Source organism: Castor canadensis, chromosome 3 (assembly GCF_047511655.1).
Source record: "Castor canadensis chromosome 3, mCasCan1.hap1v2, whole genome shotgun sequence".
Lineage (NCBI taxonomy): Eukaryota > Metazoa > Chordata > Mammalia > Rodentia > Castoridae > Castor > Castor canadensis.
The window spans coordinates 197,998,003-198,011,394 of record NC_133388.1 but is presented as its reverse complement, the minus strand read 5'-3'; the positions used below and the strand labels follow the sequence as shown (position 1 = coordinate 198,011,394).

At 53.9% G+C, this 13,392-nt stretch overlaps 1 protein-coding gene across 2 annotated transcripts; it reads left to right on the top strand.

Moving 5' to 3' along the window:
* The first annotated feature begins 1,976 nt into the window (after nt 1–1,976).
* Nucleotides 1,977–12,456, top strand: Jrk (Jrk helix-turn-helix protein). Of its 2 annotated transcripts, none has more exons than XM_020156853.2 (2): nt 1,977–2,048; nt 3,719–12,456. In XM_020156853.2, exon 2 carries the CDS (start codon nt 4,139–4,141, stop codon nt 5,816–5,818), a length of 1,680 nt encoding a protein of 559 aa, XP_020012442.2. In that variant the 5' UTR covers nt 1,977–2,048; nt 3,719–4,138; the 3' UTR covers nt 5,819–12,456. The 2 variants fall into 2 exon arrangements, with proteins under 2 accessions (XP_020012442.2, XP_073925420.1); XM_074069319.1 differs by lacking the exon at nt 1,977–2,048 and adding an exon at nt 2,178–2,617.
* The last annotated feature ends 936 nt before the right edge of the window (nt 12,457–13,392 follow it).

The following is a 13,392-nucleotide window of genomic DNA, read 5'->3' as shown; positions in this document are numbered from 1 at the left end:
CAGGGAGAGAGAAGTGGTCCAGGGGATGGATTTTGTGGGCAAAACCAATCAGAGCGCTTGGTCATTTGGATGCAGGGTATGAGAGAAAAAGAGCCCACGGTGACCCTGAGTATTTTGGCCCATGTGGATGGCATTTACCCAGACAGAGAATACAATGGGTGGAGCAAGGCTAGACAGGTGGATCCCGAGCTCCATCTTAGAAATGCTGTGTTTGAGGTGCCTGTGGACTGCTGTGTGGAGTTGTTGGGCAGGACAGAGCACCTTTGGCTTCAGGGGGGAGGAGGGCTGGCAGGAGACATGAATTTGGGAGCTGCCAGCCTGCCCTGGTTTTAGAACTTTGGTACCAGAGATCACAGAGGGAATGTGACAGGCAAGGAGACTGGTCAGTTCCAAGCCAGCGAGGAAAAGGATGGGGAAGAAGAAGACAGTAGGGTCCTGGGAACCAAGGGAAGGATGTGAATTAACGAGGAGCAAGTTACCAAAATCTGTAAGTGTGGTGACCTAGAATAACACAGATTTGTTGTCTCTCACTTCTGCAGGACAAAAGTCTGCAATGAGCCTCATGGAGCTGAGATCAGGCTGTCAGTAGGGCTGTGTTCCAAGACAGAGTCTGTTTTCAGCTCCTATGGCTGGTGGCCCTTGCTCCATCTTCAAAGTACTACTGACATCACTTGATGTGAACCACTGGCCAACAGGTTCTTTTATTCCCACCTTAATTATTATTAACTTGCAGATCACATATTATACTTCACAATAACATATAGCTTACAGAATTGCTAAGAAAGGGTTAAAGAGGCTGTAGGAGTCAAAGAGGCCTTGCTGAAGGCAAGAGCAGAGAGGTAATACAGAAGCAGAGACCCACTGGGGGTGGTTAGATAAGATATTAACATAAGGAACCAGTCACAGAGCTGTGAGGTGCGTAGTTCAAAACACAAAACTAATTCAAAGCACAATGCTGGCTCAAGGTCCCAAACTGCTTCCAACATTACTGGGTCCTGATAACAGCAATCTGGCAATTCAAGTGGGTCCCATCAAACAGGGGAATGAGCTGGGCTGATGCCCTAGGGATAAACTTGGGAGTTTGTCACCTGTTAATCTATGATGCATGCACCAGATGATCTGATGGTGTTAGGTGCTCCTTCTTTTCACGTGATCAAGTGAGGGAGTGACGTCATTCCTCTGTCCAGTGTGTTCTGTAAGTTCTTGGGCCTGGTTTTTCTGATACGGGTTTGATATGCCCATGTGTCTATGTGCTCATGATTCAGTTTGATAAGTTCATAGGTAGTAATCTCTTATTTGCATACATAAGTTATTTATCAGTTTGCCTCATGGTTTGTGCTGGACAGATGGTGGTCGTTTATTTGCACAAACAAGATGTAGTCATTCCACCTCAGTACAGTCTGAAAGCCACGGTGCTATACAAAATAGAGTGAAGAGCAGGGCACAGCCTGACCTCCACGTTCCACCTTACAAGGACCCTTGTGCTTACATGGCCCCATCCAGATAATCACAGCAATCTCCCTGCCTCAAGAACCTCAACTCAGTCACACCTGTCAAGTCACTTTCGCCAACTACGTAAAGATATGCATTCACAGGTTCCGTGCATTAGGATGGCCATCCTCTGGGGTGCATCACACAGTCCACTGAAGTGCTGTCTCAGCCCCAAACATTCACTCACTCCCCACAAGAAAAATGCATTCAGCCCATCTCAAGGTCCCCCATGGCCTCCACTGAGCACCAACACAAGTCCAAATTTCACAAGTTTCACATCTCATCATCAAAACCATCTAAAGTACGTAGATCTGGATGAGGCTTTAGTTGAATAAGATCCAGGATGGAAACCTCCCCTTGGCAATAGGCTGTCCTTGAGAAGGGGCTAATCCACTGCCTTCCCGGGCCTCAGCCACCTCCCAGATACCACCGAGCCTGAGTCCTCCAGCCGGCCTAGAGCGTCCCGGAAGTGGCTGGGGGAAGACGACCAGGCGCGGACCAGCGGAGAGCAGCGCGGCCGGCACTTCCGGCCGGTGGCGGCGCCTCCGGATCCGCAGGTGAGTGGGGCCAGGGCTGCGGGGCAGGGGCGCGGCCGGGGCGGGGTGGGCGGAGCCGCGACGTCTCCCGCTGGCCGTCTGGCTGCGTTAGTGGGTCCGCCTTTGCTGCCGCCGCGTCCGCGACCCCCGAAACTTGCCTGCGCTGCGCCCCCGCGCTCGCAAGTCGGACTTGCCCCCATCAGGGCGGCCCAGCTAGGCCTTCCCTGCGCGCGCTTTCCCCGGGCGTCGTCGCCAGGACCTGCCCCGGAGGCCGGGCGGAGGCCTCGGCTTTCTCGTTTCCCACGCCCAGCGCGGATCTCCCACCGAGCACGGCCCAGGGTGGAGCCGCTTTCTCGACCAGCCTCGCTGGACTCCCTCACCCGGAGCAGGGGTCCACTCGCCGCCCCGGGCTTGCAGGCGCGCTCCCTGCACGCTCCCCCTGCCGTTTGTGTCCCCTCGGCAGGGTCGCCATCCTCCTCCCACCCAGGACCCTCGAGTTCATGCCTTGTCCATCTCCAGGGTACCTGTTTTTTGAGTCTTTCTTCTTGACGTTTACCCGCCTCTGCCCTGAAGACCACCATAGCCCCGTGGTGAGAGGGTTGTTTCTTACTGTTTCCCCACATTCCTCAGGGCTTTCTGAAGAAGTTTACTTGCCTTCGTACAGGGCAGGTCTGCATGTGGATGAGTGCCTTCTTCTTTCCCTCCTGTCCCAGCTCTGTCCCAGCTCTGTCCCCTCAGCCCACCCTGGACAGAGGAGAATGGCACTAAATCCTTGTTCACCACAGCCTTTGGTTGTCAGTGCTTCCTTTGAAGCCTCAAGGCTGAAAACCACCTGAATTTCTCCTGCCGTGCCCTGTTCCTCTTAACGCTGAAGAAGAATGTCAGAAGTAACATTGGAATTTCTTTGCATTTTGTCTCCCAAGCTGGTCAGCGTGGTTTTCAGCTATATCCTACCACCCTGCACACATCTGCATGCCAGGGACCAAGAAACATCTGTAATGGGCTCATTTGGGGTGCCACGCCTCCAGGAAGCTTGTTGGCCCCTCACAAGTTCCTGTTGGATTCCACCTCCTGTGGTTTCATACTTAAGATCCCCACAAGGGTGGATTTCAGCTTTGATATTTTTTCTGTTCCCCGTGGTGAGGTGCACACAGCACACCATGTGCTGTAGGCAGTGTGCACACCACCCTCACCCTCAGTGGTTAGAATGGGAGGCCCTAGAGCACCAGCACTGAGTTTGCAGCCCAGGAGGCTGACTCAGAGAGGGGCACTGGCTCACCCAGAGCTGGGTTGTGACAATCCTGGCATGTGTTTTTGGTGCTCTTGCTATGTCTGAATAAACATTATTTGCCTTGCATTGTGATCTTGGGTCCATTTTCATGCTGGCCTTTGCCTTTGGGTCTGTGTGTGGTTGGAAGAAGCAGGGATAAGGGTTTGACAGGGAGGTAGGAAATTGTGAGTCCTATGTGTAATTGTGGCGATAAGGTTGCTGGAGCTACTACCTCTGTTTTGTGCCCCCCACCCCAATGATACTGAAGTGGAGAGGGTGGAGGCTGCGTCATGAAGAAAGTGAGGGGCAGCAGGACCTGACAGCAAATTCTGGGCTGAGTTATTTCAGGTGAAGCTTCCATTGAGTCTAAGCAACGTTCCAGGCACGTCCATAACATTTCTGTTTTTCCTCTGCTTTCCAGTTCCTGAAGTGCTATGGGTGAGACACCATCGTGTCCCTGCTGAGAAGCCCCCTGAGCTCGTGCCAAATCTTCAGTAACCTGAAACCTGGACAGTGTTTGAGGAAGCTCTGCTGCCTTCTATGTGGAGAATGTCAAAGATTCTGCCACCTTGAGGAATCAGGCCAAAGCTGCACCTCCCCTGCAGAGGGCTGGCAGCCAACTGCATTCCTAGGAGCTGAGACCTGAGTGTGCTGGAGCCTGGACACCAAGGGGAAGCTGAGGCAAGAGACTGCTGCAGGTTGTGGGCAGAGCCAAGGAGGGACTGGGCTTGTGCCTGGGATCCCCCAGTCTGGTGGGCAGAGAGAAGAGGGAGAGACGAGGCACAGAGTAGAGTGGAGGCAGGGAAGGAAAGGCAGCAGCCCAGGCCAGGCTGCCCTCCCCATGGCCTCCAAGCAGGCTGCCATGAAGGGCCGGGGGGAAAAGCGCAAGCGGGTGGTGCTGACGCTGAAGGAGAAGATCGACATCTGCACGAGGCTGGAGCGTGGTGAGAACAGGAAGGCGCTGATGCAGGAGTACAACGTGGGCATGTCCACCTTGTATGACATCAAGGCCCACAAGGCCCAGCTGCTCAGGTTCTTTGCCAACTCTGACTCCAACCAGGCGCTGGAGCAGAGGCGCACCCTACACACGCCCAAGCTGGAGCACCTGGACCGGGTGCTGTATGAGTGGTTCTTGGTGAAGCGTGCTGAGGGCGTGCCTGTGTCGGGCCCCATGCTCATTGAGAAGGCCAAGGACTTCTATGAGCAGATGCGGCTGACTGAGCCCTGTGTGTTCTCTGGAGGGTGGCTTTGGCGCTTTAAGGCCAGGCATGGTATTAAAAAGTTGGAGGCGTCCAGTGAGAAGCAGGTGGCTGACCACCAAGCAGCTGAGCAGTTCTGTGACTTCTTCAGGAGCTTGACGGCTGAGCACGGGCTATCGCCCGAGCAGGTTTACAATGCCAACGAGACAGGCCTTTTCTGGCGGTGCTTACCAAATACCAGCCCAGAGGGTGGGACAGTGCCCAGCCTCAAGCAGGGCAAGGACAGGCTGACCGTTCTGATGTGTGCCAATGCCACAGGCTCCCACAGAATCAAGCCCTTGGCTATTGGGAAGGGCGGTGGCCCTAGGGCTTTCAGAGGCATCCAGCACCTACCTGTTGCTTACAAGGCCCAGGGTAACGCCTGGGTGGACAAGGAGATTTTCTCAGACTGGTTCCATCACATCTTTGTCCCCTCGGTGAGAGAGCACTTCAGGACAATAGGTTTGCCTGAAGATAGCAAGGCCATTCTCCTGCTGGACAACTCCCGGGCCCATCCGCAGGAGTCCGAGTTGGTGTCTGATAACATCTTCACCATCTTCCTGCCTGCCAGTGTAACCTCCTTACTCCAGCCCATGGAGCAGGGCATTCGAAGGGACTTCATGAGGCACTTTATTAACCCTCCCGTCACTCTGCAGGGCTTCCACACCCGCTACAGCATGAATGACACCATCTTCAATGTGGCCTGTGCCTGGAATGCCGTGCCCAGCCAGGTTTTCAGGCGGGCCTGGAGGAAGCTGTGGCCTGCAGTTATGTTCACCACAGGCTCTTCTGAGGAGGAGGAGGAGGCAGAACAGCGCAGCACCAAGCCTCACAATAAGGCTTTCGCCCACATCCTTGAGCTTGTGAAGGAAGGCCCCTCCTGCCCAGGCAGCAGGCTTCAGAACAGCGGGGCTGAAGAGTGGGGTACAGCCAGGAAGGAGGCGGACGAGGCGCATACCGTGGTGCTGCCAGCTGAGGCTGTAGAGAACACAGAAAAGGCAGAGAAAGATGCTGGCGAGGACCCCGAGGTGGCCTGGGAGCAGGTGGCCTCATCCTTTGAGGTGGTCATGCGCTTTGCGGAGCAGCAGCCGTGCTTCACCACACAGGAGCTGGGGCAGCTGCGGGGGCTGCACTCAGTGTTCAGGAGACAGTGGCAGCTGAGGGGGCGGCATGTTGCTATCAGGGCTGTGGTCAAACTTGAGGCCCTCCAGGAGCACCCTAGTGGGTGCACAGCCCCAGCCCACTCTCCCTTGCCCTGCTCATCCACAGCAGGTGACAACTGAAGGCTGTCTGCACCCACCTGGCCACTGGCGCCTGCAGCTCTTAGCGTATGCAGTTGTGGCGCGCAAATTGCTGGCTGGGCAGGACAGGCCATCAGCGTAGACACTCGAGAGGCCCCAAGAGTGTGGTGCGCACCAGTGTTTTGTGAAAGGGCCCAGCCCTGTGTGCTTTTCCTGTGTCACCTGCCACATCCTCTGAATGGGAGGAGACCTGGAAGGGTCCCCCCTCCTACCCCTTCTGCACACTGAGCCTCCCCCAGCTATGGCTGGGGCCGGCCAAGCTGATTATGCTGCTGGTGTTGACTGGCAGAGGTGTGCTGTGTTGGATAGAGGCATGTCTGTCCACGAGAAGAGAGGCCTGTGGGACACTTCCTGGCCTCCAGAGGCTCTGGAGGCTGGGCAGACTCCAAGCCTGGTTCCTGGAGGCAATTGCTAGGAGCTGCTGCTCACTTCCTGGTGGTCACGTCCCCTGCTGGTGGCTGTGTAAGCAGCACAGTGCCCTGTTGTCATGGGCCTGCTTTAGCCACAGTCATTTTCAGCAGTGTCCCTGTGGCCAGCAGGCCCCACCCTTGGTCCAGGCCAGGGGTGTGTGCAGTAGACAGTGTGGGGTGGCTTCCTGCAAAGAGCTGGAGCCCTCAAACCAGCTCCTCTCGTTGCCCCCGGGGACTGCGAGTGATGCAGGCTGTTGTCAGTGTTGCTTGGAGGCCAGCATACAATGCAGTCGTCAGGCACCCCAGAATTCCCCGGTCACACCTTTTACAGAAACTGGTCTTGAGCAGGCGTTGAGAAGTCATGGAAAACAGTGGGTCTCCAGCAGTGTTGACAGGTCAGAGATGCTCACAGGGAAGGTGTGTTGTGCTGGTTGGCTTTACAGAAGCTTGCTCTAGTAGGATGTGGTTATTTTCCCCAACCTCAGCTGATTCATAGCTTCTCATTTTCACAGCGCCGTGGCTGCCTGAGGCCCTTTGTCCACAGAGATCCTCTGCTCTTGAGTGAACATGAAATAGGTGTATTTTTCTACATCCCTCCACAGCTTTGCCCTTGAACATCATTTCTGTCTTTGATTCACATCGTGGTGCCTGAATCAGCACCTACCTTTCATTCTGGTGTTTGCCAACTACTCCATCAGGAGAACCTTGCTCCCAGGATCCCGTGCGAGCCGTGGGAACTTGTGGGGGAGTGTTTGGCTTGTATTTTTACATCTGTCCGAACACAGAGTACTATTGCCATCATAGCACCCAGTTGTAGGGATGTTCTCACTTTAAATGCATGTGTGGAGACTATAAAAAACTGATAGTTTTCAAAGACTTTGTTGATTCTTTGGACCCCTTTGGTCTGGTGTCACATTGCTGTCACGCTTCCTTCCTGTGTCCGTGTGCTTTGTACTGATTCTGGTCATGATGGAGACTGTTGACTTGTAGTGGCTTCAGGTTGGGAATCACTGTCTTGCTGGCACCATTGGATGACAGACATGGAGAGGATTTTTCCCATCTGGGAGGATGGAGTGGGGCAGGTGGAGTTCCCGACCACCCATGCAAAAGGTTTGTGCCCATCAGACTGCATCCCAGGACCAGTACTCGCTGACTCTTACAACTAGCTCCTGTCCCCATTATGTTGCTGGGTGATGTTTGGCCTCAGGGCACTCTGCCTTCTGGAACCAGCTGCAGCTTGCAGCCCCTTAGGCCTGACACCACCCAGGGAGGGTTCTTTGAGGAATGCAGAGAGATGCAGGCCCTGCTCTCTGCCTTTCTCTCTTCCAGAACCATTGGCAGCTTCCTAGGAGATGTGTAGGGTGCAGAGTGGGTGAGGGAACGTCAGGTGTACATGGTCTATGGGGGCCCAGGGTCCCTGCTCGTCTCCAGTCAGCAGCCCTGGTGCTAGGTGAGCATTCCTGCCTCCCTGCCTCATCTCGGCCTCCTTGCAGGGCCTGCCACTACTGCCTCAACATGCTTGCAAGTTCTTGCAGCCCAGTGTGTTTGCCTCAAAAATATTTTCTCAGATAGTCCAAGGTAGACCCACTGCAGACATTGAAACAGCTGGGGGACCACATCTCCCCTTCTATTTCCCTGTAGCTGCTGAGGCCCTCAGGAAGCCCCTGAGCTCTCCAGAGCAGTTTGATCTCTGTCCTACTTAAGTGCCTGTCCCCTTTTTCTTTTTCTTTTTTTTGTGGAAACAGGGTCTTAGTATATAGCCCAGGCTGACTTCAAACTCATAATCTTCCTAATTCTACCTCCTGAGTGCACCACCATGCCCAGCTACTTACTCTTTTTTACCTGTGAGCCAGCTGAGTCCACACTGTCTTCTCACTGCAGACAAGGCACAGCACAGCCCTGCTGGCTGGTGAGTCCTTCCGTCTCATGGTTTCCCTGACTCAGCTCCCTTCCCACTAACAGCCTTTTCTCCCCCATGTTCACCTCCCCTTCCCTTAGGCATTACTTAGGCACTTGTCAGGGATCCACCATGCTGCCTGTCAAGACCCTGCAGGCTACTTCCTAGGAGTGCTAACCCCAGTTCCTGAGGGTTAGGGTGATGGCAGGCCCCACGTCTTCAGCAGTGCCAAGGCAGGATCAGCCCCTTTGCTCCCTTCTGGTGGATCTGAGGAGTTAGCACCCACATTTGTGCTGTGTCCATTGTTGCAGCTATGCAGGGCATGAAGCTGAGCTGTAATTCAAGAGAGGAGGTGTGGGAGTCTGATGGGGAAGTCAGGGCTTCCCAGTGCAGCTTCCCTGACTCTGGACAGGCAGCTCTGCTCTGGGCGGGGGTGGGGGTCCCATGCCTGGGCGTAGTGGTTGAAGGCTAGACTCACAAGACTGTGGGTGGAAGCTTGGAACCCACTCACATGCTGGACAGGTAGGTGGTATAAGGCTCTCTGACCTTGAAGTTGGTGCTTGAGAGCTGGTCTGCACTCGCTGGACTACCTGGCCCTCTGCAGGTGGCTAGGGAAGATCATCCCGGCTGGCATCTGGCTGGAGAAGATTGATCCTAGCCCAAGAGGGCCTGGAGTGGACAGTTCCCCTCATCAGTAATGCCTGAGTGCAGGATCAGACCCACCCCGTTGTCGTATTTCCACAGAAGCTCCCTTCCCAGGCAGCCAGCCAGCCTTTGTCCATGACAGACTGTGTAAGAAGACAGGAGGCTACAACCCTGTGAGTGCAGAACGGGTAGGTGGGCAGGAGGGAGGCCTTGATAGGTGAGTGGATTGGTGAGCGGGTGGGTTAGTGAGTGTGCGGATGAATGGAAAAGAAGGGAAGGAAGATGCAGTGCCTGGCATGACCTCTCCTGGTCAGTCTTACTCAGGTTGAAGGTCAGAGTGCTTTGAAGGCAGCTCAGCCATGGTAACCGCCATGCTTGAGGTAGGAGATGTAAGAAAAGGACAAAGGGCTTCCATTCCTGGAAGGCTGTGGAAAACCAGGACTCCTGAGGGATCCACTGGCACCTGGAAGGAGACACCCACAGGCACCACACCCGCCATTCTTGGCATGAGTGGGCTTATGTGGGGGTAGAGTGGAGGTCATAGTGTGGATAGCTGTAGGGTGGGGTCAGTCCTCTGGACTGGCTCAGTGTGGCAGCCGTGAATGGTAGGCAGAGGCTGGGTGGCAAGGCCTGGGTAGAACTTGCATGATTCTCTGCTTGCTCAGCCAGCGCCCCCTGGACTCAAGTACTCTGCCCATCAAGGGTCAGGTTCTCTGAGCTATCTTGGGCCCAGTTACCTGCTAAGGGAAGAGGAAGCTGGACCTGTGAGGCTTTGCTCCTCCTTAGCTCCTATAGACAACAGGCCTGCCTGTCACGATGGCTGTCAGCTTCCCAGATAAGGTCTGCCACCCCCACAACTTCTTTGCTCTCACTCCCCAGGTGTAGTCTTAGTTTCGCACTTCCTCTTCCACACCTGGACCTTCAGGCCCTGTACATTTCTTGTCCACTTTGCAGGAAAGTACTGTAACTTGAAGTGAAGAGATAATCCCACGTAGAGGTGAGGCTGGCCCAGGGAGGAGCAGGTGTAGCAGGACCAGGGCCACCTCCTCCCAGCACCAATCCTTCCCTGTCTTGACCTCGAGCAGGGCCCTAGATTGTGAAATGGAAAATGTACAGACACCCCTTCACCTGCTTTTTGAGGCCCCACTGTGAGACCACAAAGCCTTGTTTCAGTTCTGTGGTCGACCCGAGTCCCTGAATCTGCCCCTAGCTGGGATCTGGCCTCAAAGGCAGCTCGGCAGCCTGCATGCTGAGGTCTCAGCACCCAGAGCCAGGTCCTGGGAGGCCTGCTAGCAGTGACTGGGCTTTTCCTGGGAGAGCCTGTCAGTATGTCCTCCATACCAGACTAGCCAGAAATAGGTTACAAGGTTCCTGAGGCCTTCCATGTCTGCTCAGACAGTCCCAAGCAGGCCAGGATTGCTGGGCCTGTTTATCAGCCAGGGAAACTGAGGCCCAGAGTGGGAGTGCTTTCCCCAATACCATGCATAGCATGACCTGCTTTGGGCCGGGAGTCCTTCCCTGATCCCACCAGTATCACCCAAGCCCCTTGGGGCCTGCCTCAGTTTCCCTATTTCAGACACTTGTGGAAGGAAAGCCTGAACCCTGGAGTAGCTGTGAGGCTCATCAGAGAAGCTTCTGGGCCAAACAGACCTGGCACCCAGGCTAACTTCTTCCCCTGCCATTGCAGCTTGGCGCCCCGTGAATTCTGAAGAGATGTAAAGTGCTGGACTTGAGTTCCTCACCCCTTTTCTTCCTGGGAGAGGGAGGGACATGGTCACATCACACACACACGCGCGTGCACACAGTACTGGTCCCCATGAAGCAGAAAAGCTGTTGCTTCAGGAGGCTGGCCATGGGATGTGGACATGGGGCCTGTGGCCACTGTCTTCATGACAAGTTCACAACTTACTGGGAGGCAGGCTTTAACGGGAAAATAACCACCATGGGACTCGCTTCTCTTAAGCAAACAGATAGCTCCATGCTAGAGACTGACTGCTCCCTCAGCACCACCCTGAGCCATCGCTAGAGCAGTAAGTCCCCTCCAAGATGTAAATGCCCTGGCAGTTACAGATCTCTTTGCAAGATAGTGCCCAAAGGGGCGCCTCTGAGCTGGGTTTGCCTGGTGCAGGGGATCTACACCCAATGTGACTTCTCAAAATCCTCTACTTAAGACCTTATGAACATTGGTCATATCTCATACATGAAGTTAAACACCTGGAAATCAGCATGAGCACATGCACGGAGTACCTGTTGTCATGTGACAAGGCTGTGCTAATTATACCTGCCAGTCACCCTAGCCCCTCCATAAGGACTGCCCAGACTTTTCCTGCCTTACAACTTAAAAACTGGTCTTTAAACAAAGAGATCAATGCTTTCAGGCCACCTGGCAGGAGCCCACTGTGCTTCCTCTTACTTTTTCAATAAAGTTTTGCTACTGTTTTGCAATCTGTGTCTCTGTTCAGTTCTCTGAAACGAAAGAACTTGAGATCTTCTGTACTAGTGTCATCTTAGACCACTCAGGCCAGTGACAAATGGGTGTGGGGAGGTGGGGCCTGGTTGGAGGAAGTCATGGAAGAGGAGTGGCGGGGCCTCTGAAGGGTGTATCTCGTTCCCAGCCTCATCCTTTTTCTCTCTGCTCCCTGGTTCCCATGAGGTGAGCAGATTTCCTTCACTGTGCCCTTCATGCCCTCCTGGCTAGGAGTCAAAAAATTTCAAACCCTGACCTCAGGAACCATCCCTTCATTGGAGCCCAAATTTGGTTGGATTCATCTAGAAAGCAACTTATGCTCAGGGCATTACTGAAAACACAGAGCAACTGAGGATGTCCAGGGAAGCAAGTCAAAGGGCCTTGCAACACTCTCAAACCATGACCGAATCGGAGATGGTATACCTGGGCTGCATCGTCCAAGGCTCCTGCAGAGGCTGCAAGGGCCAGGGGAAATCTTCCCCTGAGAATCTAGCAGCCACTAAGCAAAGTGAACAAGAGAATAGCAGTAAATCCCAGACTGAGCTGTCCAGTACCCAGAATTGCTATAGAACGTCAACTATAAAGTCCACTGTCAAGCAAAATACTGAGACCTACAAAGACACAAGAAGGTCCGACCCATACACCAGGAAAAATGACAGAAACTGCCAGTGAACCGGGCATGGTAGTTGGTGCACGCCTGTAATCCCAGTACCAGCGAGGCTGAGGCAGGAGGATCACAAGTTTGGGGCCAGCCTGGAATACAAAGCAAGATCCTATCTCAGAAATGAAACAAAACAAGAGAACCAAATAAAGATTCTGGAGTTGAAAAGTAAAACAACTGAAGTGAAAACTTCACCAAAGGCGCTCACAGTTTATCTGAGCTGGTGAAAGAATCAGTGCACTTGAAGATAGATCGATGGAAATTGTGCAGTTAGAAGAACAGAGAAAAAGAATGAAGAAAAATGAACAGAGTCTCAAGGGAAACATGGACACCGGTACGTGCACCAACCTACAGGTGATAGGAGTACCAGGAGGAGAGGAGAGTGAGAAAGCAGAAAAAAGGTTTAAAGAGTTAGCAGGCGTGGTGGTGCATGCCTATAATCCCAGCAATTCAGGAGGAACACAGTTTGAGGCCAGCCCAGGCACAAAAGTTCCTGAGGCTTCATCTCAATCAATAATGGTGGTATGCACCTGTCATTCAAGCTCGATAGAAAGTGTAAATAGGTGGGTTGTGGTCCAGGCCAGCCCAGGCATGAATTCAAGACCCTATTCCTAAAATACGTAAATCAAAAAGGGCTGGTGGTTTGGCTCAAGTGGTGGAGCGCCTGCCTGGCAAGTGCAAGGCCCTGAGTTGGGCCCAGTACTGCTCCCACCCAGTATATATTTAAAGACTCCATAGCAGAAGGCCTTGGGCCTGGACACCATACTGTCCTGCACGGCTGTTTGAGGACAGGGAGGCCATCCAGTCTTGGCAGAGAGAAGAAACTGGATGGGGGGCTTTGGTGGCTGTTGTCACTCCCCTATTATGGGTGGGAGCTGAGTTTAGCCGGAAAAGGCCTCTGGGAACATGTGGCTATTGGGAGGTGATGCTACGATTGGACCCAAGTCTGCGGACCTGGAGCTAGCACTTTTCTTCTGTGACTCTGGTTCTTGGTGAGGTGACACCCTGAATCAGGCAGGGTAGCAGCTGTGAAAGGGGTAGGGATGGCACAGATGTGGGGCTGTAGGGGTGAGTGGGGGCCTCTCAGCTAGTGCTCTGCCTGCTTGTCCTTGCCTGGGGCCAGATCTGCCATCGGCACACTCCATGTTCCCAATATGAATAACACATGCTGCCTCTGTTCACAGGACAATGCTCTTTAATAAAGGGTTTTCTGTTTGATCTGCAAGGCCTGAGTACGGGGCTCCCTGTTCAGTGCCCTTAGCCTCAGGCTTCCTTAGAAGCAGGTCACAGTAAGGCCCAGGTCTGTTGGACTGTGGTCTTCTGCACTTGGGCAGGCTCTAGGGGCACCAGGCTGGCCTTCATGGGTGCCCCGAGTGGACAGAGGCAGTGTGGGGTGGGAAGACAGGTACTAGGAGAGCCTCTCCTGGTGCAAGCCACTTGCCACTATCTCCGCACAGACATGAGGTCAGTAATAGT